The sequence below is a fragment of the Plutella xylostella genome, chromosome 3 (assembly GCF_932276165.1).
Source record: "Plutella xylostella chromosome 3, ilPluXylo3.1, whole genome shotgun sequence".
NCBI classification, from domain to species: domain Eukaryota; kingdom Metazoa; phylum Arthropoda; class Insecta; order Lepidoptera; family Plutellidae; genus Plutella; species Plutella xylostella.
Window position 1 is genome coordinate 5967320 of NC_063983.1, and position 27281 is coordinate 5994600.

General features: G+C 36.2%; 2 protein-coding genes across 5 annotated transcripts in view; both read right to left on the reverse strand.

Moving 5' to 3' along the window:
* Positions 1–8025, reverse strand: part of LOC105383238 (protein 5NUC) — a 30013-nt gene extending 21988 nt beyond the window's left edge. For 3 of the 4 annotated variants that reach the window (XM_048623716.1, XM_048623714.1, XM_048623721.1), the window contains exon 1: positions 7810–7966. In XM_048623716.1, the coding sequence (XP_048479673.1) occupies positions 7810–7812 (3 nt within the window). In that variant the 5' untranslated portion in view covers positions 7813–7966. Of the gene's footprint in view, positions 1–7809 lie in introns of all 4 variants that reach the window. The other variant, XM_011553265.3, reaches the window with a different exon arrangement.
* Positions 8026–24383: 16358 nt separating this feature from the next.
* On the reverse strand, positions 24384–25401 carry LOC105383236. The gene has a single exon (XM_011553263.3). It carries the CDS (start codon positions 25031–25033, stop codon positions 24638–24640), a length of 396 nt encoding a protein of 131 aa, XP_011551565.3. The 5' UTR covers positions 25034–25401; the 3' UTR covers positions 24384–24637.
* Positions 25402–27281: the final 1880 nt, after the last annotated feature.

Below are 27281 nucleotides of genomic sequence, written 5' to 3' on the forward strand. Positions count from 1 at the left end.
AAAGTCCGTGTCTCAAGAATGCAGCAATAGGCTATGTACCGCGAATAAGTAATACAGCACAGCTATGTATGGGAGCACATAGGATATGAGTATTCCTAATACGGCGTGTCGATATCCTGAGCGGTATCTTATCGCTAATCGCATCGAATGGTTGACGAGTGCGTGATCTGTGATCGGATCTCTATCAGGTGGGTACGTCCCTAGTGCCCATTGTTGATTGGGATATTATTAGATGAAAAAAAAACGCCGTAAAAGGTGCGAATCGTACCTGGGCAGTTCTTCTTTTTAACCTACATAACTTAGTCTCCATCAGTTGTGAAGAAAAAATCATGAGTTTTACAAATATTTATTTATGTATTTATATTTCAGCGTACATTGTACTAAAAACACAACGGCTGTGCACGTTTACAAAAATATAAATTTATATTTTTGTATTTAAAATTACGTTACAGAGTGGTTAATCCGCGTGACAGAGGTGTATTTCATACGAATCTTGGCTGTCTCCCGCCACTTCATCCTGCGCATATTCGATAGTGTTACAAAAAATATATATGTCGACATAAAATATAAAAATTTATTTAAACTCCAGAAGATATTACCTATTTAGTAAAACAAAATATATATTTTTAAATAATTTATGAAATATTTAAAAAAAATCTTGAAAATTTGTCTCTTACTACCTTATGTTTTAGTAGTTACATTCTGTCACGTAGGTTGCCATTTAAAATATTTGTTTGAGCCACTCGTCCTTATTGCCATCGATCAGAGTTTAAGGTCTCCTTTTCCCCTTGGTAAGATTTCCCCTTTGAGATCCAGACATCGCGTATCGGCCACCCGCAAAGTGTGACAGGAGGTGCGTGTGTTTATTCGGCGACAGCTTCGTCACGTAGGTAATTGTTAAAATAAAATACAATTAAATTATTATTTTGTTATTTACTCATTGGTAATAACAATTACTTTGCAATCAACATGTGAATATTACACTTTATGTTACTGTTTAAATGCTAATCGACTTTGCAACACATTTTACCCCTCTGTCACACGACAAATCTGTCACATTCTTACCAAACACTCCAACCTGAGGATATTCATCAAAGAAAAATTTAAGAGAAACTGCACGTTTTGGTTAAAGTAAGAAGCGAAAGGAACGTCCAATACACTTGCGCTGCATTAATAAAAAGTTTCGTTAGTGAAAAAGGTAATTTCGTGCTATTGTTCTCAAGAACAGACGATGAATGTGGTAGACTGTTTAATATAGTGGAGAATGATTTATCGGATGTTTGATGATAACATTAAAGTCCTTCCAGCTTCTAAGGTAATTAAAAAAGGAAAGAGTATTTTTTTCAAGTTCTAAGAGCCACTGCTGTATTTTCGAAATATGGCTGATTAAAACTTTAACAAATTACGTAATTTTTCATTATGTTACTTAAATTTTAGGTTGCCGAAAACATTATTTGTGCAGATAAACATTATTTTATGTAGTTGGAACAAATTTGTCCTTTAAGTTCCTGAAATACGGATATTTCACTCTCCAGAGGTTCTCAAGTGTGATTTCATTAGTTATACTAATAATAAAGATATCTCCAGTAAATTTTTTGACTAACTTGAAACCATAATGATTTATAAGTAAGTTACTAAATTATTATTTTTAAATAAAACTGTTTTATTCCAAAACTCTGCCGCATATTTAATAGAATAACAACTATGTCACATCGTTTACCACTCTGTAACGATTGGTGTCTCCTGGTAGACAACTTATTTTTGGTCGTTTATATGTTATGTTATAAATAGTGCAACTTTGGAAAAATCATATTTTATTTAGTCATTGATGTTAACGTCTATGCTGTTAATTTTTGACTGTAATTAGTAGCGAAAAAATATTTATAGCAAAAACAAGGTCCATTTTAGCTGAAATTGTGACAGAGTGGTAATAACTACTTAATAAATATTTTGTTATTACTAAAAATCCATTCTTTCATATATTTTCTAAAATGGTATTTTGTTTATTAACGTATCAAAAAAGTTTCATTTTAATCGACGGAGACTATTTCGTTAAAATAAAATAAAAGATTCTGTGACGAAGGTGTAATTTTCTTTGCCTTACCCACGTATTATGTTCTGAAAATCTTGAAAAAATACTTAAACTTCGCGGCCAACCACCTTTTTCGATAGAATAGAAATGTAGCTATCATAAAAATTATAAGAGTTCACCAAAAAGCTAAAGTTATTTTTTTCAAATTCGGGATAATTTTTTATCCATTATGTAGGTTAAAAAGAAAAACTGCCCACCTTCATTATTATCTACTTTACTAGAAGGTATATTACATTGGGAAGGGGATGGATTTTTGATACGGCTATAAGCACCTCACAAGAAAAATGATATTTTTTTTTCGCAAATTTTCAAATTCAGATTTCAGTTTCGGGCTTAGATATACCATGCTGCACATGTAGGTTTCGGCTTAGTATACCATTTCTGAAAAATAATTATATAATAATTTTTCAAAAATATCATTTTCCATAGAAACTTTGTTGGTCACGTGACTGTTACTATGGAAAAAAATATTTCTTTTTCGCGAATTGCCAAATTCTGATTTCAGTTTCGGGCTTAGATATAACATGGTGCACACGTAGGATTCGGCTTAGTATACCAATTTTGCAACACCCTGTATATAACTACCTAGTATCAAATTCAGAACAACCGTTTCAAAATTTATACTTGTACTGCCACTCATTTTGTCCCAATGAGGGTTTCTTCTGTTAGATCCCATCAAGATTATTATTACCTACTAAATAAGATATTCCCTTCAGTAAATGAGGCGGATTGCGTGCTATTGTACCCTTTGTTGGTTTGAGACGACCATCTCACTATTCTATTTTCTATCATTGGGACTAACGACTCATATTTATAGTCTAACTGCAGGGGTTTATGTTTCAAATTGCAACGACCGTTCGACAGCTGATTGATTCGCATAAAGAGGCACTTTAGTATTATGTAACGCTACGACCTAGAAGCGATAAGTCAATGCCTAGAAGAAATTGTTATGCAGAGTCAGTGCAATTAGGACTTTGCTAGATTGTTGACAGGTCTTCAACGAACCATTCTTCATTTACAGCTAACACATATTTAACGACACAAAATATATACTTAAATACTAATTTTAAGTAACAAAATTTTGGTTGTTGTTGAAACATTTTGGTAGATAGGTTCTTGTGGGGCATATTCGAAACACTTGTCAAGTTTAAATGCCTTATAAATATCTAGCTTTTACAAGAGTTTTCCTGTGGAAATTCTGGGATAAAAAAAAGAAAATCCAAAATTGTACCAGCTCTTACCTCTGAAAAAGTAACATAGGTAAGTACTTCACACATCGGTACAGGTACATAAGGTACACGGTAGGTACATAACACTTTTAATAGGATTTCAAGCTTCGTTCTAAAAACCCGTTAAACGTGGTTTATACGTGTTTGATGGTAGCTGTAAAAGTGTGAAACTGTACACGGATTCATTGGCTTTCATTTATTAATTTCAGCGAACTATAATTAATTTACATACGCATTCTCTCTCCAATTTTGATGATACCAAATACCAAATTCAATGTAGGTTTTATCTACACTTTAATTAAAATTTCAATGTTATGATTGAAGAAGAATTTACATATTTTTGTAAGGAAAAGTCCACGTTTATTGACCAAATTAACGGACTCTACGTAATGGCGTCATTTAAAAGTAATCTTTTGTGCTCTGAGCAGTTTTATTTGGATTAATCTTACCCTAGTTTTATGGTAACGTACATAGTTTCTTATCTTCTGTTTGGTAAAGACTAAAGACATATCTACTTCCAAGTTTATTTAAATGCAAAATGTTTCAGTTTTTTTAAATTATGATTATTAAATAAGTACCTACCTGGCTGAATCGTACCGTTAATCAAGTATACCTACTAATTTCACAATTTTTGTCACAGTCAGCTTCATTTTTAACCCACGACGGAAAGTTAAGTTAAGTTTAATGTACTTTTATCTGTATAAGTGTGTATCTGTCTATGATAACGTAGCTGCTCCCAAACGGCTGAACCGATTTTCGTTTAGATTTTTTCGGATTATAGATAAAGTTTACCACGAGTGTTTGTAGGCATATTTTATCAAAATCGACTTAGCCATTTCAAAATTATGCACCGTGTTGAATTTCAAATGTTGTTAATGTTAGTTAGGTTATCATTGTCAATACTCACGAGCAATGAAAAAGTTCCATCCACATAATACCGACACCAAATGATCTAATTTATTCAAACATTCAATTTAAAATTTAATACAGCATTTGTACATTTTGCTCACGAGAGTCGAGTGTCTATGTGAGTGATAAATTAAAATTGTACAATAGAACGAAATAAAAGAAACTTGATCCTATAGGCAGTAGAAATTTGTCTTAATTTTAGGCTTCTTGTTTCAAAATTAATTCACATGGACCTTGACCAGTATTAGTGGGTTTTAGTTTTATAGCCATTCATTACTGTGGCACGTAATGGGGGAAATAAAAATGTAGTCCTCTAGAGTCAGTGGATGATGTTGATGATTGTCATCGTCAACTGGGCCAAGGCCGAATCATTCCGCGTGATCTCTGCAGCAGTTTGATAAAGAATAATTAAGTATATTGATCATGATCAAATGGTCATGAACAGTTTTATGACGTAAGTTTACTCCCGTTGATAGATAACCTTAATAAGAGATAGCTTTTTGATTGTTCGTATAATTTTTACTCAATATTTGGTCTCGTTTTTTTAATCTTTCCGGTAATCCTGTGCTTATCTTATCGTAATAATTATTATAGCAGTCGGGCTATGTCACATTATTTTCAACAATAAACAGTTTATCTGTAACGATTCAAATTTGCATGAATAGCTTTTTTTTGAACAATTATTTACACATATAGATGTGTAATGTGTATCCTAACCTAAGTGCATTGTACTTATTCCAAAACGGCGATATGGTTCGCAATCGCAACCTATCACGTGAGTACAAATGTGCTGCGAAAAGTGGGTGGCTCGCTTGTGAGCCACCTCTGACCACCCCTTCGGGGATTACAGTCGTGAGTGCATATGTATTTACACTGGCTTACAAAAAATCGTAGTACTTACACTTTCCATTACAAAGACCCATATTACATACATATAGGTTTAATAATTATCTTGTGCCAAGTTACAAAATCATAAATTAATCATTTATATTTTTATAGATGGTAACTACTACTACACCCTGGGATGATGATATAAGTTTTAAAAAGTTATTGAAGGTATTTTGCTTATCATCCAAAGACAATCCCCCTTATTCATAGAGAAGTTACAGAACGTTTTAACTAATAAACTGTTTTGTCCCTCTCCGACAAAGAACAATTTGTTCTTTGACAGAGAGGGACAAAACAGTTTATTAGTTAAAACGTCTTGTAACTTTTCTATGAATAAGGGGGTTAGAATACAAATTGTTAAGGATGATGAGCTGGATTGTTCCGTTTTAGGTTCCCGGACCAAACACTGACTCCGGGATAACTCGGGAACGTGTGAAGTCAACAAATTCAACCATTTAAAGTCTACGATCCATATTATTCATTCTCATATGATTTGAATAGAAATTTAATGACTGTATTTCACTGTATGCATACTTGTTGGCTGTCAATATTGTGCACAAATTAGCCCCTGAATTATTAGCAATTTCCAAATGCTCTTATCATAAAACAAATTGTCTTTAATTAATTAGAGACTACAACACTTACGTATAGAGAAAAAAAATGTGTTGTTATACCAAATAAGCCTAAGTATCATATACCTCGTTATCTAAGGCTGTCAAAACTTGCATTGTTATTATATTTGCGTAATTGTTTTATTAGTTAGGTGTAATTTATTATTTGCCTACTTATTGTTTTATGATTCGTGAACTACATTTGACTTTCAAAGCTGAGTTGGTTTCCTTTTCATTAGCAAAGATTATTTTAGTATTAAGCTGTGGGATTCCCGAAGGCACTATAATGGTGGACTGGTATGTTTGACAAAACTCGTACAGACCCCCAAGTACGGGTTTTGCTATTTCTGAAAACGAAAAAAGTTTACGTTTTCTCCTGTCTGCATACATTATCAGTCAAAGGTTTCATGATAGTTTCCATTAGAGAAAATGCGAGAAAACTTAAACTTTTATTGTTTTCGACAAACTATCAAACCTGTACTAGGCCGACAGAATTGGATTTCAGCAATAGAAGATCATTCTCGGGACAGTCGGGACATAATGAAAACAGTCAAATGGACGTTTTGACCTTTAACAGGATTAATTCCGACGAACGCGACGCTCACGCCATTTCATAGCGAATAAAGCCTGATTGTGTAATTATCAATATCGAATATTTAAATAACGCTAATAAAAGGCGTATTAAGTATATTAAAAACGTTAACTTGCAAACAGCAACAGATTACTAGCGAACGCATTAGTTCTACTGAAAGTTTTTTTAACGGAACCTCAAAACCTCTCGTATTTTTGTGGTCTAAATGAAAAAAAATACAATTTGGTCACAGTGCAAAGCCCTCAGATGTAAGAGCCTCATGCGATACCATTTGTTTTCACTATTTTCAGAATAAGTTTTTTTTTGTATTCAGACTTAATAATACTCAAGAATTTATGGAAACTATGATTCTAGGTAGAATTATTAAAAATATCATAACCATTAGGTGATATTCATAAAATTCATGATGCCATGACAATAATTATCATTTTGCAATGACTGTGACACACGCCCCTAAATGCGTGTGGCGGATTTTGAGAATTGGCTCCTTGCTTTTGCTGGGCTTGCAGTGATGGATAGGTTTATGGATAGGCAACTTGTATACTCAATTACTCACGAGCAATGAAAAAGTCCAATTTACAAAATGCCGAAACCAAATAGCCTTAATTTTTAAAAACATTTAAGTATAAATTGAACACAATGATTTACGTTTTTAGTTGTAAATATTCTGATGCGCCGTTAAATGTACTTACTTCAATATTGCAAACAGCTTTATTAAGGTTGCCTTTTTCGATTACGAGTAATTTGGTGCTTTTCTCACTGGAACTTTTTCAGTGCTCGCAAGTGTAATAGGCATGGTTTTCACACTTTTCTTCGTAAATCTTCAAGCCTTGAGACTGCATCGGTAATTATAGATTTAAATAATACAATACAATTGTACAGCTAGCATGGTGTACCTAATGGGCATGTATTTGCACGTTTAGATTATTTTCTTATCTCCAACCTGTTCTTAGACAAGTCTGTTCTTTTAGCTTGGAGATTGCGTCAAAAACACACTACTAAAATAGTTAAGCCTTAATTACCTAATTAGGTAGATATTTACTTTAGGTACAATTTATACCTATGTGCTGTTGTTTTGGTCATAAGTACATACAATTTATTACAAAGTTATAAGTAAGTAAGTACTTAACAAAAATAAAGAATATTCTATCTATCTACTTATTATAAAGTGTTCTATGATGTTATGACGCACTTGCAAATCTTGCAATGTCCGAATTAAGGAATTTTGTTCTGCATAATCATAAATTTAATACCTGTTTCAAATTGCAAGTAAATTTGATTAATTAACAATTTTATTGCACGTGACAATTATAGATATGAATTAATATTACTATACCTACTTATCATTAAAAATACGTATAATCAATTCCTTCAAAAGCGATTAGCGAAATCGACAAAAAACTACGTAGACTAGAACCTAAATTTATAAACACTGCAAAAAATCACAAAATGGCACTAAAAACGGTTTTAGAAGGAGGAAAAACTCACCATTGTTATTGAAAAACACGCGGATTGGCACGAGGGTTTATCATGAGCGGTGTTGTTCGTGACGTCGACACGTGCGTCTGCGACGGCGGTCGGCACGCGACTGCAGAACTCTTGAGGAAAGACCTGCGCCGGCGCAGTCCTGATGATAATGTGATAATAATGATAAGACAAGAAACCGCTGCTGCCCGCTGCCGCTGGCTGCGCGCCGCGGGCCGGTCAGGCTCGTTTGTTGTTTGGTCGTGTTACTTTGTGATTGTGAGTTACTTCACTTGCCATTGCCATGCGTGCATGGTGGTGCGTCTACGATAGACTCACCCTGTATTTGGCCACTTTTGTTAGGTCTCCTGATAAACTTAAGATTAGCCGGCTAACCCTGAGATTAAGGATTATAAATTAAGTAAGTATATAAGATTTATAATTATACATTACCCTGACTATGCGGAGCAGACTTAGATAAACTGGGAAGACCGGCTAATGTATGATCGATGTAATACGGAATAAGTATTTTAATAGGGGGTAATAATTAAATGGGATAAAAGATTTCAGTTTTTATTCAACGTAAGAGTACTTTCGTGGTGTGATTATGACACTTATAGGTACTTAAAATTTGGTTCATTTCATTGGTGAACAAGATTGGAACATAAAGCTTTTCAAATATGAAGACGAAGCCTTATACATTACACCAGCACGACTCTTTTATTAATTTCCTGAAACTCCTTCCTGTAATATGGGTATCGGTAAGCTTATTATATCTACAGATAGATACATATTTATATGTATAATGTTTCTATTATATGTTATTCTATTCTCTGTGGGGGTGTAAGTACCTGCACCTGGCTCTCTCGAGTGGAACCGTTGTGCATATCCCCGAGGTCTAAACTGCCTTCCTAAGCTTGGACCATTTCCCACCACGCTGGTGCGCAGTGGGCGTTGGTGGGTTCACATATCTTGATGTGCTTAATCTGGATATGTAGGTTTCCTCACGATGTTTTCCTTCACCGTAAGAGCGATGGTATACATTGTAGGTACTTAAGTTAAAAGAACTCATTGGTACATGTCAGCGCCGGGATTCGAACCCGCATCTCTGGCGTGAGAGCGGTCGCTTACCCGACTGAGCTACCACCGCTTACGTCTCTACTATTATATGTTATCATTATTAATTATATATCAGTCAGGGTCACTAACCACTACACCATTCGGTTGTCGATATTCTGCTGTTCACTCCTGGGCTGATCCCAATATCTGCTCTGACAATGACATTCGGGAGTTTAGGGACACCTATGTAATGTTATATGTAAACATTATCGTTGTAGTATATAATGTAAATATTTAAACGGTGCATATTTTATTATTTGCTTCTCTAACCAACAGCAGCAGTGTTCATTATTCAACTTCATTAAGAAGTGGTAAAAACGGAGGTAAAAATAGCATTTCTTAGACCAATTGTTCAAATAAAGAGATCAACGGCAACGAGTGGGTCGAATATTCTTGAAATGATTGCGACTCTGTTAAAAAAAAGTTTTACGGCCTATCAGAGATTGTCATTTACTTACTTCCATAAACTTCGATTAAAATTGAAAGTAACGGTGTTTCTTAAAAAATATATTACTCAATAGTAGAGGTATACTATGTGGAGTGTGCACACAAGCTGCTGTAATACCTAATAATAATTATAATAAAACACGTGGTGGACACACAGGATCTCTGTCATCACATCACTTTGATGAACTACTTTTTCCCCTTTTTTACTGTCGATCTGTTTCGATTCAACTGGAGATCGTTCACCCCACCGGCGGCGGCGTGGCAGTCCGATTTAGACACGATTTAGATTATTCAGCGAGCTGTCTAATGTCTATGCTTGTCTAGGTCATAGGTACGATACGACACACAAATAAAACCCGTACTTTTTTTGTAATTCTGTTAGTAACCACACGCACTCACGCCTTGTACTAATGTACTCCCTTGCGGGGTAGGCAGAGGTGCATTGCTGCACCCACTTTTCGCCAGAGTGTTATGTTAGTCCCAATGTAATAGTGAGCGGGCCTATTGCCATTTTACGGGCACATCCAAGACCTGAGAACAAATATCTGTGTTTATACAAATATCTGCTCCATCCGGGAATCGAACCCGGGACCATCGGCTCAGTAGTCAGGGTCACTAACCACTACGCCATTCGGTCGGTGTTAGTAACCCTACTTTGCAAATTTAGATATGAGCAGTGGCTCAAAACAAAAGTGGCATTTGTGTGATATTTAGTGAAATAACACCTCAATGCCACTACCGTTCTGGGTGTGTAAATTGAACTTAACTTACAAAATAAGTTGAATCTCATCTTTGTCTATAAAAATACACTCACGAGAAGCTCACGAGCAATGAAAAAGTTCCAGTGTCATATGAAGGTCATATGGAACGGCAATGGCAGATGGAACTTTTTCATTGCTAGAGAGTGAATTAAAAAAAAAAAACTTAAATTAATAAACAAATAACCCAATCGATAGAATAAAACCTTGTACCTAAGTAACTGCTCGATTACTACCCAACATAAAAGACATTTCAGGCGCGTAAAAGGCTATTCCATTTCCTAAATTAGTTTCCGACAGTATTGATCACACGGGATCAAGGAATACGCGGAAAAATGTGCGATACAGGCTGATCCATTGTAATGGAATAAACTTACATTTTATTCCTACGTGAATAGGTACTTATAAAAAGTTTTCATATTTTTACAGCAAGATCAGCTATGTGTGATACTTGTGATTGTGGTGCCTTCACAAGACATAGATACGTACCTACCTACTTCCATATATGTATACATATATGGAAATACATATATGTATACATATATGGAAATATGGATATAGTTACAGGATTACGTAATGTTAATAGTGTAAGTACCAATTCCTGTCGTTTGGTTAATGTACAAAACCTACAGAGTGGCTTTCAATCAACGTACAGGACAAACTTTAAAATCGCGAAAACAACTTCCTGAAAACCACCTGCTACCGTACGGTCAGGTGCAAAGAAACCTAGCCCCCCTCTCATACTAACAATGCTTCTGAGGGGGGTCAGATTTATCTGCCCCTTACTGTACCACCATCAAAATAGCGTAATTCGATAGAAATTTGTATGACATCTTGATTAGCGCCCCTGTCGGTAACGTTAGAAACTAATGAAACGCATTTCAGAGACTTGCCTCAGCACTTGTGATAACTATGCAGATCCATACAAGTTAAGTCAGATTTGACAAACGAGCGACGCTGCTAAGGGAATGTTAATTGCTAATGTTCGGTGGTGGTAACCCTACAATATCTCCAGTTTCATGATGCTCCAATGTATACTGTTACCATAGAACAACGCGGACTCGTACCCATACTCAATGACTGTTACCACCGTACTGGATAGTGGAAACCCTGTTTAATAGAATGGATACAGCGCCAGTGGATCGGAATAGAGCAATATGTAGCACAACGTAATCACAACTCTGACGTCATGATAACATCTCCGACAAAAATAGATGAGGTTTTATAAGTTCGACGATTGCCCAGGTTGCTCTAGAATGCATAGCTGATTCAGATTCGTTTTCACCGTAATATTATTATTACAAATGGGAAAAACAAGATTGGTAAATAACAAGTTATGTTATTGTAATCTAAATAATGCGAAAATTAACGCATCCTTACAAATCATTATGGATTTAATGTCATTCCCCCACACTCAGCTAATATTTGATATCCTGTCCAACTCTTAGTGGCCCCTATAACAAACCGCTGCACATAGGCCTAGGGCTCTTCTATAACTGGCAGCTAGTATCGTGTTCATCTCTTGTAAATGACATAAAGGTGATTGACGTTATCAGACAAGGTTTATTATGATTATAATATTATAACAGCTATATCTCCATAGTAAACAATGACATAAATACATGGCAAATAGTTGGAGATGATCAAAACAATGTAATAAGGTGAATTCTGGTGAATGTAGGTAACTAAGACTAAATTAAGCAAATAAATATGTTGTTTACTTATATGAATAAAAATAAATGAGTAAAGTACTTATGTACTTATTACATTTTGTGAATTTCCATTTTCATGTGTTTCCTCCGGATTTACTTTTAGGTACTTATAGGTAATGTTTCGGCATCGGCAATCATTAATTGGCGTGTCTTTTCTTTGCAACAACCTGTATATGTATAGGCGAATATTCAGAATAAAGACGTTTAAAATTCGTTCATATCCATAGAAACTTGATTAGTCAATAGTCACGTGACTTTTTTAACCGACTTCAAAAAAGGAGTAGGTTCTCAATTCGTCGGGATATATTTTTTTTATGTATGTTCACCGATTACTACGCCGTTTTTGAACCGATTTTGAAAAATCTTTTTTTGTTGTATTGGGTTGAGCTTCCAGGTGGTCCCATTTTTTTCAGAATTTTATCTCACCCCCAAGGGTGGGTAAAGGGGTAAAAACAGGGTACGAATTTCCATTTTGGGCACATGTTAACCGATTCTAATGAAATTAAGAACGTAAATATAGTTCTTATAACAAAAAAAATATGATGGTGACCTTGAGCTGATCTGATGATGGAAACGGAAGGCAGTCAGGGGAACTCCTCAACGGTATATAGCAACTACTTCGTGTTTAGGCTTGAATGATTCGTATTGATTAGTAGGACTTTTTGGTATCATTTGCACCTTACTTTTGATTGAAAATTATTGCAAATAAACTAAAAACTATAAAATAAAATAATAATAAAAAAAATAAAAAAACCGACTTTAAAAAAACCACTAAAATGTAAGAAATAATTTAAGGTTTACACAAATTCTACTCGTATGTGACAGTACAAATATACCTAAGCAGGAACTGTTCTTTTTTGATGTTGGTGCGGTGACAAAGTAATCTGAAGAAATATGGCACCAACTTCAAAAAAGAACAGTTCCTGCTTAGGTATATTTTTGTACTGTCACATACGAGTAGAATTTGTGTAAACCTTAAATTATTTCTTACATTTTAGTGGTTTTTTGAAGTCGGTTTTTTTATTTTTCTAATTTACAATGGGGACTTGATTACTACTTCTTACGGGGGTTCTACGATTAAAGACTTTTGTAGTCTTTAATCGTAGAACCCCCAAAAACCCAAAAACAAAAGTCACTCTTTCAGCTTACAATACCACTTTAGCAACAACCTGAGGTAAGTAAAAGACGAAACCCGTAGCAAAATATAAAATAACATGATTGCACAGCGGATTGGATTCGGCTCAACAGTTTCAAGTTATAGTTTGCTTGCACTTAGATCTCGCAGTTTGCTCCACAAACATTTGCTAGCGTCTTGCCTTTGAGAGGCAGTAAGATGATTGCTGAGGCTCCTAGATTATAACTAAGCAGCTTTTCAAAGTACAAATTGATATAAACTTTGGCGTAATAATCCAAATAAAAAATCTTCTCTTACAATGGAAAGCCTATCGTCGGTAAAAATCAGTATTGCAATATTTTTTCAATACGAATAAAAGTTTTCCCCTGCTTGACCTTGAACGCATTAAGAAGCTTTAGAAGCCACTCAAATTACTTAAATGTTTTTAAACTTATTATTATAATTATGTAGGTATGCTATGTAGGTATACTAACAAATACCTAACAATGCCAAGAACTCTTCATGTTCTACCCATTTCATGTGTATTTGTACGTACCTATTCGAAAAGGGATCCTAATCTCCCGCATGAGAACAAGCGGTGCTAATTGTCCCCGAACTAATTATTTGCACGCATCACATAATTCGTGAACCTGTGCCAAAAGGTTCACTAACACATTTTTTGGTGACCTTTCGTATAATCGAGCGAGCTCAATTCCCGGGTTGTGGCTAGTTGGCACATATTACATGGGCAGGTATGTGCCGGTACATAACAACTATGTACTGACTACTGCGTGGGGAGATACCCCACCTAAAAATCGATCATTCATACAGCGCATTTTCAGCCAGGCTGATTTGGCTACATGCACTGACATTTTAAAATGGCCGAATGGTCGTGTTTACTTTTTTTATAGCTTTGTTTTCACTTGCCATCTACCGAGTTCCTAAGGTAAACATGTAGGTGTGTTAGTATGAATCTATGTATTTAAATAGTTCTTTTCGACCGACGACAAAATAATAAACAAAAAATATATAAGTAATTAAATTCAAAGTAAAAAAATATATATTTGAAACCGTCTGTCTGTTTTAAATCTCCATATTTATAAGCTCCAAATACACTAACATGTCGCGAATTTATCAAAGTCTAAAAATTAGCCCTCGCTAACTATACTTTTGCATAAACCCCTGTATTGTATATGTCGCAGGCATCTGGTTTAATCTCCTGTTCGATTGAACCGCTAGCCCGTTCATTGGATGACGCTGTTCAGCTTAAACCAGATGCCTGCGACATATACATAAGTTCGTAAAAATGGTTTCTTGAAACATGAACCTGTTTCTGAAAACTGAAATTAATTTTATGTGTTCTACAGTACTATTAAATCATATCATAATACATAGTTATACTTTACAATTTGTACACAATACCTTGTGGTTCGAGTGAGGTCTTCTTCTTCTTCTTCCTAGCCTTTTCCTTATTTAGGGTCGGCTCTGAGTGAGGTAAGGAAAAGTATTGTCAGGATTTATTTAATTTTATTAAGTAACCACAAAAAACTGTAAAAAACCTCACCGATACTTACGTATTCTTATCCTTATCACGTACCGTAGAATACAATGTTGGCAATGACATCATTTTTGAAACATTTATGGTGGTGGATAATATTTTAATTACATAGCGTTTTATTGTTGGAATGTTTTCATAAACCCGTACCGGTGGCATAGCATCCTTATCGACGTAGATATACGTCACTGTTATACAAAGATGCGAATGGTGGGAAGTCATGCATTAAACGAGTTTACCTACATCGATATGCAATCGGGCTGTACTGTAGGTACTATGACGAAGTAAAACCAGTAAAACTCATTCATAAAAAAATGACAGACAGTACCAGTGGTCGATTACGAGTTACTAGGTGCAAGTAGTTGATACTGATAATCTACATGTACGGTCATGTGCAGAAAAACCTGACCCCCCTCTCATAGTAATAATGCTTCTGAGAGGGGTCAGATTTAACTGCCTTATACTGTACCATAGGCCTTGTCTAGGTTTTACTATTAAGTACAGTAAACTCCTTCTTGGTAATAATACTTACCCACTTAGGTACCGAATAAAATCAAGATGTAGGTATACATACACTAGAAGTATACCTTCAGAAATGAAATAGAAAACCATGTTATAGGTAAGTAGGTTCTTATATTTTTTTAATATACTTATAGTATTCATAACATTTATGTACTTATTTAAACGATGCTTATTATAATTACAGCCTTGTTAAGTTGTACCTACACGTTCAGACTACTTATGGTTATTATTATTTATAAGTTCTATAAATAAGTATACATACATACCTATATACAAATTAAAGGGGTCAATCAGTAAAAAGTTCTAAACAATTTAGCTAAATAATTTTAAGAAACTCGTGCAAAAAACTGTGACTATGTTCATTCTTATACTAAATTTCATTGAGACGTGACTTTTATTGGGATTAGACTTTTTTGAACTGATTTACAATGTGTAACTTACACAGAACTTAAAATTGTTCAGAATGACATACGATGCAACTTTTTCAGTTACCTACTAGTAGAAAAAAAGGCAACATAAGAGTGTTGTACCTACTTATTTTTGCAGGACGACAGTATTAAATAATACTTTTTTTTTTATTTAAGTAACAAATTAACATTACTTAAATCTTGATTTGGTCAATAGCTTCTTAATGTTTTACCTAGAATAGAACAAAATTATTTGACACCTAAGAACAATACAGCAGTTCTCCCATATTAATAATGCGCATGCAAATCTTCGCAAACTGTAAGGTACTGTAATAGGATCTTCCAAGATCGATTTAATCGATTCAAAGCCATACGATCTAGATCGAGAATCGATTCACGGTGTTACAATCCAAAAGATCGATTCAAGTCAGAAAATCGGGCATCCCTAATTCAAACCTTCTTTCATCCATCTTTACATCAGCTTCAGTAAGACACTTGAAAAGTACTGTAACATTTTCGAAGTAAATTTTAATATTTTGACAATATTATGAATTATCGAATCAAATTTCGTTACTGATAAATCAATATCTCTTTTAGCACCAAATACATAATTCTACTAAAATTGCATGAAGAAAATGCACTTAACAACTCTAAATATATATAGTTTTCTAACGCTCGGGAATACGACCGTTGCCGAACAATGACGAAGATTTCTATGCGCATTATCAATTTTGGGGAACTGTACTTACAGACCAAACATGACTTAGGTATATTATAAATTATTTCAATAGACATGGTTCATTTCAATCACACACATAAATCATCTGATTATATTTTTAAAGGAGAATTTGTATCACCTCCTACCGGCCGGTGACCGGCGTCCTGACGGTAACCTATGGGATACCCTGTATGTATGTATTTACAAGTACATAATTATCTTATCCTGACTATTCCAGACTAGGCACTTCTACTGAAATAGCAATCAAACAACATTAGTCTGAATGGGACCCTTCAATCTTATTTACTCTTATTCTCCTTTATTTATTTACAAATGTTTGTTTGCCGACTTTTCATCATGGAATTTTCCCGGGAAAACATTTTCATGAATATTCAACAATGTGTATATTGAGCTACCTAAATACTTAAGACTTATAATTACGTGTAATATACAAAATTACTTAACAGATTGAAGATACACTTCAAGCAACACATCACATAGCAAGATACTATAAAATCACAGCACTAATTTCAGTTCAGCTTTCAGCAAGACCCGCCATTCTATTGGTCGTGATGCTGCTATACAAGTGTATAAAGAGGTATAATAAGAGGCCCACGCAAATTATGAAAAACACTATACAGAAACACACCACACACTCTGAAAGGTATATCCTGAATCGATCCATTCTCGATAATCGACTCGACTGCATATCGATACTCGAGTACTCGTACATTTTGACTTAAATGGTTATTTATCGATTCGTTATAGAAACCCGCGACGAAGTTTTCAAGGCTGCTTTATGATTGTTTGCCGAAGTCTGTTATTACGTTATTAGGATGTATTTGTCTTCAGGGTCATCCGAAATGCGATGTTCACACTTGTCACTCTCGATCACTCCTCATTCACAACACGCACTGCTGCGTGACTTGATTGATATTTTGTGCGTTGTCTTTTGTTTACGATGGCAACTTTGATCATTTGTCCTTGTAATTGTGCAAATTCATGATCCATCACTTTCGTTGCTATCCTCTCGAATAAAGCACTTTTCATTTAAAAGAAAACTGGCGGTATTTAATCTTTTGCAACACGGCTCCTCCTGTCAGTAGTTTATGAACGAATGCTCGGAGTGCTCACATGTACACAGTAAACACAAGTCACTACGATTGTGAACCACGGCAAGCCGCGACGCCGCGTGTGTATGTTGCAGGCATGGAGCTAGTGCGGCATTACCTCGGTACTTATGTGGTAGTGAGTTGCGAAAATCACTATTACAGGTGTTAACCGGTTTCTGTAATGACATGGTTTGAAAATAAATATCGTTTTTCAATGAATGAGTTCTACGTGATGATGCATAGCAACTGAAGAATGGCTTGCTAAAGTAGGTATATGTTTTAAAAATTTGCATAACTTGTATATCAGATCAGCATTCTACATCGGATGCGACTTCATTATTATTAGCCAACACGAGCCCTGTTCTAGACAACAGTGGTCAAAGTTTGTTTCTGTGGTACTTTTAATCGGGTATTTTTCAGTCCAACCATTGAAGTCCACGTGGCCCTCGTTTTTCTTAATGAAAGCGACGAATGACGTCATTAGCATTTGTGCGGTCGATGACAATATTATATATACCTCATACAGACCTAGGTAAGTATATTATTATGGTTTGACAAAGTTTTTCACCGGCGGCGGCAGCGGCGCTACTTTAATGTCATTGTATAAACGGTAGATTGGTATTGGTATTGGTAACGGTAATTTAAATGTTGCCAATTATGTCTTCAACTCATTATTGTCACATAACCACATACGAAATTCATTGTATGAACCAGTTTTATTTTCCTGCATGGTATTTTAAATAGTACCAAATTTTGCAACTATTTTACAATACGTATCTACTAAGTAAACAATTTGATTACGACATATTCATTACCAGAAATATGTACAAGTGTAAATTTCCGCAATGTGACTGTCGCATGTGTTTGTATACTTATTGAGGGTAACGTCTCGCTCTCGACCAAACAATACCAGCCATTCCGATAACACTGTTTTATTATATCGGTTTGTTTATACACATTGATTAATGTATCATTTTATAACTAATTCCTATTTAAACCATTTGTTTTATTACTTCCTACAGAGGTTGCCAGTTGACTCCTATTGAGGTCTGATAAGGAGTCTTATCATTATGTAGGCATATTGCGGTATATTTTAAGACATTTCACCGAGTCCCAATTTAGGAAAGACTTTATAAACTTTCCATCAATATTTTTGCATTGGATCTTCAATTTAGTGTGTGATATTGGTATTTTAAGTAGAGGTGAGTATAATTAAATTATATTAAGAAATTATGAAATTTTCACGAATGTAACTTAGGTGTTCAGGTAACTTCGGCCATCTTACATTAGCAATCATTTATATCAAATGGCAGCACTGTTTTAGGATGGTCGATTGCGAATCGATGCTAATAGAAAAACAGAAGCCGTCAGCCAGGAACCGTATGTAGGATTAAAAGTTGGAAAGTTGAATCTGACTTTTGGGTAGGCAATGTTTGGTAGTATCACGTAAACATTGTAAAGAAGGATGTGAGTCCTAGGAGAGGGAACCCAACGATGGTATCTTTGTTCATTTTTATTTAGTATCGAATATAAGTAGGTACCAAATACTTATATTAAGTACGTTCATGGTTTCTGGAAGCTAATCCTTTTTTACTATCAAAGTTTTTACTAACTCATAAAAAGATTGTACGTTGGTATAAATGGCGATTTCATGTTTTCTAAACACTAAAAGGTGTAGTGCCGTAGAGCTCCTTTAAAATATATTATACATAAATACTTATATGCACATTGCACATGGTGTCTGCAGTTCAGGGAAATTTTAAGTAGGTATCTACTTATCAAAGTTTGACTATCCCTTGATGATTGTAACCATATGATATATGGGTTGTTTGGTACTTCGATTCACAAAAGATGACCAAAATTGGCGACATAATATTGTCAATAGCAGCTCTTGTGACGATTATATTATTATCTACTGTTCTCTAAAAGAAAGCCAATAACAGGATAGGAGCATAATAACAAGAAAAAAAAGGGAAGGGAAAATGTAGGTTGGATTTATTTAAGTTAAGTTACGGGAATGTAATTCTAGTGGGGCGATGCTGGATGGCAGATTACATGTTTATAGGAATCCTGGCGGTCCCTCCGGCCGCTCTGGGGAGTCAATATAGAAATCGGACGAACGAACTAACGAGAGCTGTCATGCAATCGGTATATTTAGGTATAATTTAACCAGAGCCTAGATGACTAGAAGATTAGATTATTAGAAGCTTCCTTAAAAAGAAGTTGAGGAGCTAGCCACGACTATATTATTATCAAGTACTTATATTTAACTAAATCATTGCAATAATTGCAAGCATTATAATAAAGGTCGACTGGAAGAAATAGCGTTAAGGCGATAAGTCCGCCTTTGTATATAATATACTTGTATTGTTTTTTCTTGTACTTTTAACTTTTACTTTAAACTATGTTATTTGTGTATACAATAAAGTGTTTAAATAAAATAAATAAATAATCGCGTGATAAATCTATTTCGTTCGTGTTAAGATTTCTATGCTGACCCCCCTGACTGGGATTATTTACTGCGGAAGAGCTTCCAGGAACTGTCTGATAGAACTGTGTCAAAGTACATGCACACTCGGCGCGGCACTAACTCTTCATCTGACATTTCCAGCGATTCTGAAGCATCCAATTTAAAATTTAACGCTGTAAAACATTTTTTTTTTGATTTTCAGGTTGTTTCATAGTCTCTGAAATAGTGGATGTCAGGTTAATTTATCTATGTGAGTATCGTAGGTTCATTTGTTTTCAGTTTCCTACGTTCAACTGGGTGTTAGACACATAGTGGTAGTGATAATATAAAAAGGTAACATAATGTTATTATAGATGGGCAACATTTTCTAACTGAAATGGTGAAACAGCGCATACAAATTATGACAGTCGATATCAGACATAGATTGCTAACTCAGTCAAAAGGAGTTTATTTTCGCTTCAATGTTTGGATTTTCTATGCCGTATGCGATTCTACTTTTTTTATATTAAAGTATCGTAGCATATTACGGTAATAATAATAATTATAATATATCATCATAAAGCTCTGTGCTTGTGTCTATAAGCTCCTCGGTGTGATGCGCCCGCACGCACTATTTGAACTTTTGATCTTGCCGAGCTTTTATGATGGGGGCATTTTTTGAATGCGTATCTTTGTGTAAGTATAGTAGTTTGTACTATAGTAGTTTACAAGGTAAAGAAAAAATCATAGTTTTATGTAAAATGGTTTGAAAAGAGGAAATAAAATCCTCACTCTAAGTTTCGTTTAAAGTTTATTTTAATCTCGACTTCAGAAAATGTCAATTTGTTTGTACCGAATTTCTGATCACTTATTTTATTACATCCTGAACATTTTGCTCCTTTGAAACACCCTGTATGTGCTTCTCTTATTCAGAGAGGCATGCCGTGTCGAAGCCTGCATCTGGCTTACGAGATTGGAACCTTTGTGTTGACGATATCCTTGGGATTCATCGATCTAAAGTAATTAAATAAGGCTGTATGCCTGGACAATGACCCGTACTTCCTACACTCAGTTTGTGACTATCTGTTTCAATGGAAGTTCTATGTACAATATATATTAGTTGAATTTAATAAGAGGTAGTATATGGTTAATTTCGAATGTGTGAATTAATATGCAGTTGGCGACAATAATGGAGGCAGGAACTCAAACTTAAAAGGCGTGTTGTTTCTGTTAGTATTAAAACAGATAACCATCCAGAAATGTATGTTAAACACACATTAAAGATCCTTTTTTCGGTTGGCGTTGAAAACCCGGTGTATACAGGTAGATATTAGGTACGAAGTATGAACTATACAGGAAGATTGTAAAATAAACCGTCATGAACTTTACCCTTATGTGACCACCAGAGGGCAAAGGTAAACGAAAGCTTTTCAAAAGCTAAACCACCGAGTCTACAGAGATATCCTGTGATACCGAACCAGCAGCTTCATTCAATACTACCCCTTTATTCCACTGAACTCAGCTTGAACTGGTCATGCTCTTTTTATTCCCCAGAAAGCTATGACAGCGACTGTTTGTTTCTGAATTGTGAGTATCATTCATACTCGCTCAAAGCGGGTTCGAATGCCAACTCTCTCACTCCAAATCCGAATTCTGCCGGATCTAAGATCAATGGTTTAGAGCCGAGTTTGGATCAGCAAGCCGGCATCGAACAGTTGGCACGGCCGCGCCACATGTTGGGGTAAATCACACAAATAGGGTACGGGACATGCACCCCAGCTTTAAAGCTATCGTTGAAATATCGTCTCTGAGCTAAACCCGACAGAGGCTAAAATGGTTGTTTGAGAGGAGTTTGAAAAATGACACTGAATGGTAGCAGGCGGCCGCGGCTGGCATTTTGTCGACGGTTCCTGGTGAAGTGAAAGCTCGTCCAGTTGTGAGTGAAGCTTTTTTTCTTAAAACGGAAGGTGCAATTATTATTGAGATCGTAAAAGATAGCGAGCAGTGCTGCCAACTGCAGGTGAGCGATTTCTTTTGTAAAGTTTGAGTGCAAGTCGTGCAAGAGGGGAAGTTGGTTGTTGAAGTTAGTTAGAGAGCGATTTCTTCTTCTGACTGAGTATACCTTAGTTAGTTAATAGTTTTATATAATTGTGAAATTAGGTCCTGTTGTTTTTAGTGATGATACTGAGGATACACATTTTATGAGTAGTTACTCACCTACTAGGTGGACACCGTGGAGTTATCGTTAAACCAAACCCTTCGTAACTATAATGAATATATTAATAGGTACTTGCAATAACCTTTACTGCATAAATAAATGTGAGAGTGCGTTGTTTAGAAATTAGAATAGTTTGGCACAAAAAAGTACCAAGTGTTGTCTTGTAACATCTGCCTAACAAAGCTCTTAACAAACACTAAGTTATTTATGTAGGTATACCAGTAATATTAATTATAAATAATACGTATATACCTTACCTAATTAAACTAAGCAATTTACCACATAGGTGAACTAAACCTGCGCTAAGTGGTTTCACTCTATTGGTCTGCTTCAACATAAACTTTTCGCCTACTGAACAAATTATACTGCACTTATTTCCTCCTTGCGTTATATTATTATGAATTTGTGTAACTTTAAAGGTAAGTTTTATATACAGCAGACGCATCGCATTCAGTACTCTTTCGCTGAGTTGCAGAAAGGCACTTTAAGCTAATGTCGGCATTAAATCTATGTCTGTCTCTTTCTGTCCGTATACTGTCAAAGCAAGGCAGGTATACATTTAATGTCAGGCATAACGTTGGACAAAAAATTAACCTTCATTCCACATATCGATGAAACTACAAAACGAGCTAATAAAATGCTTGGGTTTGTAATGAGGAATAGCAAAGTATTTCGCAAGCCTAAAACTAAAATCACTCTTTACAACACACTTGTTCGCAGCGTACTGGAGTACTGCAGCGTCGTTTGGCGCCCACATTACGCTGTTCATATGTTGCGATTAGAGCGAGTGCAAAAAAAGTTTCTTGCGCACCTAGCTTACACGTCGGGATTATCAAAAAGGCTAGCAGATTATCCCACCCGACTTTCTCATTTTGGTATTAAGAAGTTAGAGAAACGTTATGATTGGCTGGACATTTCCTTTCTCTTCAAATTGTTTCATAACAAGATAAACTGTCCCCAGCTACTTAGTCGTTTCAATCTCAGGGTGCCATCTAGACTACCTAGGTATCCAATAACTCCATTGTGCCCACCACGGTGAAGAACCGTACTCGGGGCCAACTCTCCAGTCCCCAGACTATGCAAGCTGCTCAATACACACAGTGGGTTGATTGATCTTCACGCAGATTCCTTCTCACAGTTCCGTAAAATTTTGTACGAACAGTTATAACACTTAGTCATACCTAGTTGCAAATTGCTGTTGGTTTAGAATATTAATTGCGTTAACACTTTAGAATAAGTACGTAGTTAAGTAAGTAAGTTAATACGTATGTCAGTTTAGAATAAGCCTTAATTTTACATGTAGTGTACACCTATAATTATCAGTGCATTTAGTTTTAAGTCTAGTTTTAAAACAGTGATTGTATAATGTAACTGATGTTGGTGAACCTAATAAATAAATAAATAAATAAATCATTAGCTTAAAGTTCCTTTCTGCAACTCAGCGAGTATAGAAATGATACTAGTGCGTCCACTTCATCGACAGTTTCTCCATAAATTTATGACAACCCGTTTTGACTGATACGTATTAGATACGATACCTACCGATATGTAGACGCTTACCTCGTGGAACAACAATAGAAGGTATATATTTCATCTATCTATCTTTACACTAACCCGTGCAAACCGTTACAGAATGGTGCCTGAAACTCAAGACATCGCCCCGATTCACGTGCCGATCTCGAAAACGTCAGCGTTTCGCCTCGAGATGGCCCTCAAGGACCTCTTAGTTCAGAATCTCCCCGATTCAGCGCCAGCCTCCGACCTCACGACGGAACAAATCAATAAGTTAATTATAGAATACGCGTACAAAGGTACAGACTTACGGTATTTGCCGTCTGGAGACTCGCAAGCAAATTGAGATGTAGAATTAATTTGTTCGCTTTGCGTTTATGTTTATTGGTGCAATTAAGTTATGTTGTACTTGATATAGGCGCAGTGGGTAGTCGCAAAGCATAATTTTGGACGTTTAATGATATTACTAGATACCTAGCATGCCAGCCAATATGCAGTCTGAAAATTTACTTATTGTATGTGGCATGAACTTTAGTCAATGAGTAATCATCATATTTACACAAGCATCCAAATATTGAGATGTTACAAGAAACAAAAGCAATAAGTAACATTTATTTTGCCAAAGATACTAGTCTAAGTAATTTATATTTTTTTTATTTAAGGTTTTAATATTTACCTACCTACTTTAATATTTTATTCAATACTCATTAGGAAATACTTTGCAATTGTACGCTAGCTACGCAATAATTTTATCAGCATTATTAAATTATTATTGGATATGTAGAGTAGAAGAAATATATTGGATAGTGTGTACGTCTATGTCTGATTTAAGATAAATATTTTCCTTTATTTTTGTACAGTTTACTTTTACTAAATAAAAATATAAATCAATTGGTGTATTTTCTTTGTCTTTAAAGTATAAGTACCAAACAAAGGATTGAAATAAAACCACAGATCACATAATTAATTGGACGATTTTAATCATTGTTCACATAATATATAGACAGATATTCGATTCCTTTAAAACATTAAGTATTTAATATAATGAAGAGTGACTAGAATATTAGAGACTAGAGAGCCGGTGCACCTGTTGCGTGAAGAGCGTAACCTCGACCTTGCGCGCCCGACTTAAGAATCCTCACACACCGAGAAACAAAACACTGCACTGGTCCGCCGCCGGGCTTAGTTGGGCTCGGGGCCCAGCCGGCCTCAGGCCAGCCCGATGTCGGAGATGCCCTGCAGCAGGCGCGACCGCAGCCGCGCGAACATGGGGTGCTGCATGGACAGCCCGCGCGTGTGCAGGAACCGCAGCGTCTCCTGCGCGCACACCAGGAAGCCCAGCGCCTCCGCCTCCAGGTCCACGGGCACGCCGTCCAGCAGCGGGTCCTCGCCCTCGTCCACCTCCTCCGCCGCCTCCGCCGCCTCCTCGCGCTCCTCCCGCCGCGCCTCCACGGACAGGATGCGGCCGAACAGCCGGCGCAGCGCCACGCGCTTCTCCGCCTGGTTGGCGTCTATAGGCTGCGGCTCGCTGTTGCTGCGCAGCCGGCGCCGCGGCCGCTTGGCGCGCGCCTCCTCGCGCTCCTCCAACTTCCTCTTGCTGGACATGGTAGCAGCCTAGCAGCTCGTCCGCCGGCGTCGGGATGCAGACTGCGAGCGCGGCCGGAGCGAAGGGCCCGCCGCGTCGCGCGCCGTCCTTGTCACCCCTGCGCAGCCGCGGCGCGAGCGAGCGGGACGCACGCCTGCACCGGGAACAGCTGGCCGGGCAGATGCAGGGCGCGAGCGAGCGCTTTGTTTGATAAACTTTATTCGGTGAAATAAAACTGCTAGCCGCGATTGCGCGGGCCGCGGGGGGGTGAGGCGATCCGGGCGGGGCGCGGGGCGACAGCTGCCTCGCAGGTGCCACATGCCCCAAGGAACGACGACACACTCCACAGACCCACTACCTGTCTACATTACACACTACACTTACGGGCTATATTTCACAATAACTATCGCAGGTAGGTTGACGCGCTGACGCGTCAACTTATGTACTTAATAACTGAGGTAGATAAAATTGTAAAAATCAATACTCTGATTTATGTACTGGAGCGACGAGCTCGCAGTAGATAGCTGTCGCTTGTACATAGGTACATGTATCGAGACCTATGTTAACGCAACACTACTATGTAGGTATGTATGTATGTGTGCGTATGGAAGGACTAGGTATAGGTAGGTAACATGAAAGCAATTTCATTCAATCAAAAGAATTGCATAAAACGTGTTAATCAACAAATAAATTACAAACACATTCTAATTCTAACGAAACGCATAAAAATATATAAGTATATATCATGTATATTCCAATGTGCTCAAACAAATAAATCTCAATCTGTAAACAAAGAAAAAGTAACATCATGTTTATCATTCAATTTTGAATAAAATCCACCGAATTCCTCAAATGATCTTTTCACACTTCCGCAATATTCTATTATACAGGGTGTTGCAAAAAGGGTAAACTAAGCTTTTTTTCGCAAATTTCCAAAACTCGTGGAACAAAAGTTGTTGCAAAAGCAGAATGACCCCCTGAGTCACCCCCTTTCTGCTCAGTATACCCTTTTTGCATAGACTTTGGTCCCAGGTTCGATTCCCTGCCCGTTGTTGTTAAAATAATAATGTGTAGGGATGTAGATAATTATATCAACTGTCCTATGCCCAAATTACAGGCTCTGCCTAATTTTGGGTCGTATGGTCGTGTGTGAGGTGTCCCCACGTATTATTATTATACGTTTTCTTTTGTTTTTCACTCATTTTTGGAGGTTAATTCCCTATCTCACGGGTGCAAACCAACTGAGAAAGGCCTAATGTTGGGATGAATTGACAGATGTTCTAAGGAATTCTCTGGTGATACGGCATGTGTTTACTATGGTGGCTTTTTGCAAGGTGTAAATGATTTATTTTGGGTCGTTACTATAATACTACTACTACTACGTTTGGGTTTACAGGCAAATCTTACTGGTTTTAAGAGTTGTCGGGATGATTACAGATATGTATGATAACGATAAAATAAATAAAACCTGTTTACTGGCTGTCCACGACAAAGGCCTAGCCTAGTGTGGTAGCCCTTGCTATATCACTAGCTTTAAATTGTTACCAAACACTGCAACCTATATTTTTTGTATCTTCATAATCTTAAATTTAAATAAATATTTTTTCATTTTGATTTAAAACTATTATCATTATGTGTAGTGAACCACTGGCCTCTTCTTACACTGTGCCCGTATTATCAATATCCTAGATGTCGGTAAACCTACGCACGTGCTAAGCTTAGTCTGTGTACCTAATGGACGTCTTGTAATACGATATTGCTTTGGTCATAGTTTAGTTAATAACCAAGTGAGCTAACAACCATAGTATGTACTGAGAATGAGACTAGTGGCTAACTAAATACCTAGACGTACTGAATAGTTGCTTTAGTACATACTCATATCAGGGTGTCATCATATATGTCAGGGTCGGAATTTGCCCGCATTTCCGACGTCCGTTCCGAATATTCTGGTGAAACCCATAAAAATAAGTAGGTAAATACAATAAAAACTTTATTTAATATCGAAATAAAATAAAAAGCAAGTTGTTAAATAATTTTATGTGTATTTAGTAACGGCATTTAATTAAAAAGAAGCTTAAAACAGGAAGCTTTTTTGTTTTTGAATATAAATACCATTCTCAACTCTTCATAACTCAAAGCTATAACTATTTTATTTAAGAGTGTATTATTATTTTTCTACGGCCTTTAAAAAGTACTTACTTGAATATTTTGTGTTACAGTTAGACAACATACCTAAATAAATTCTGTTAAATTAAGTGTGCCATTCAT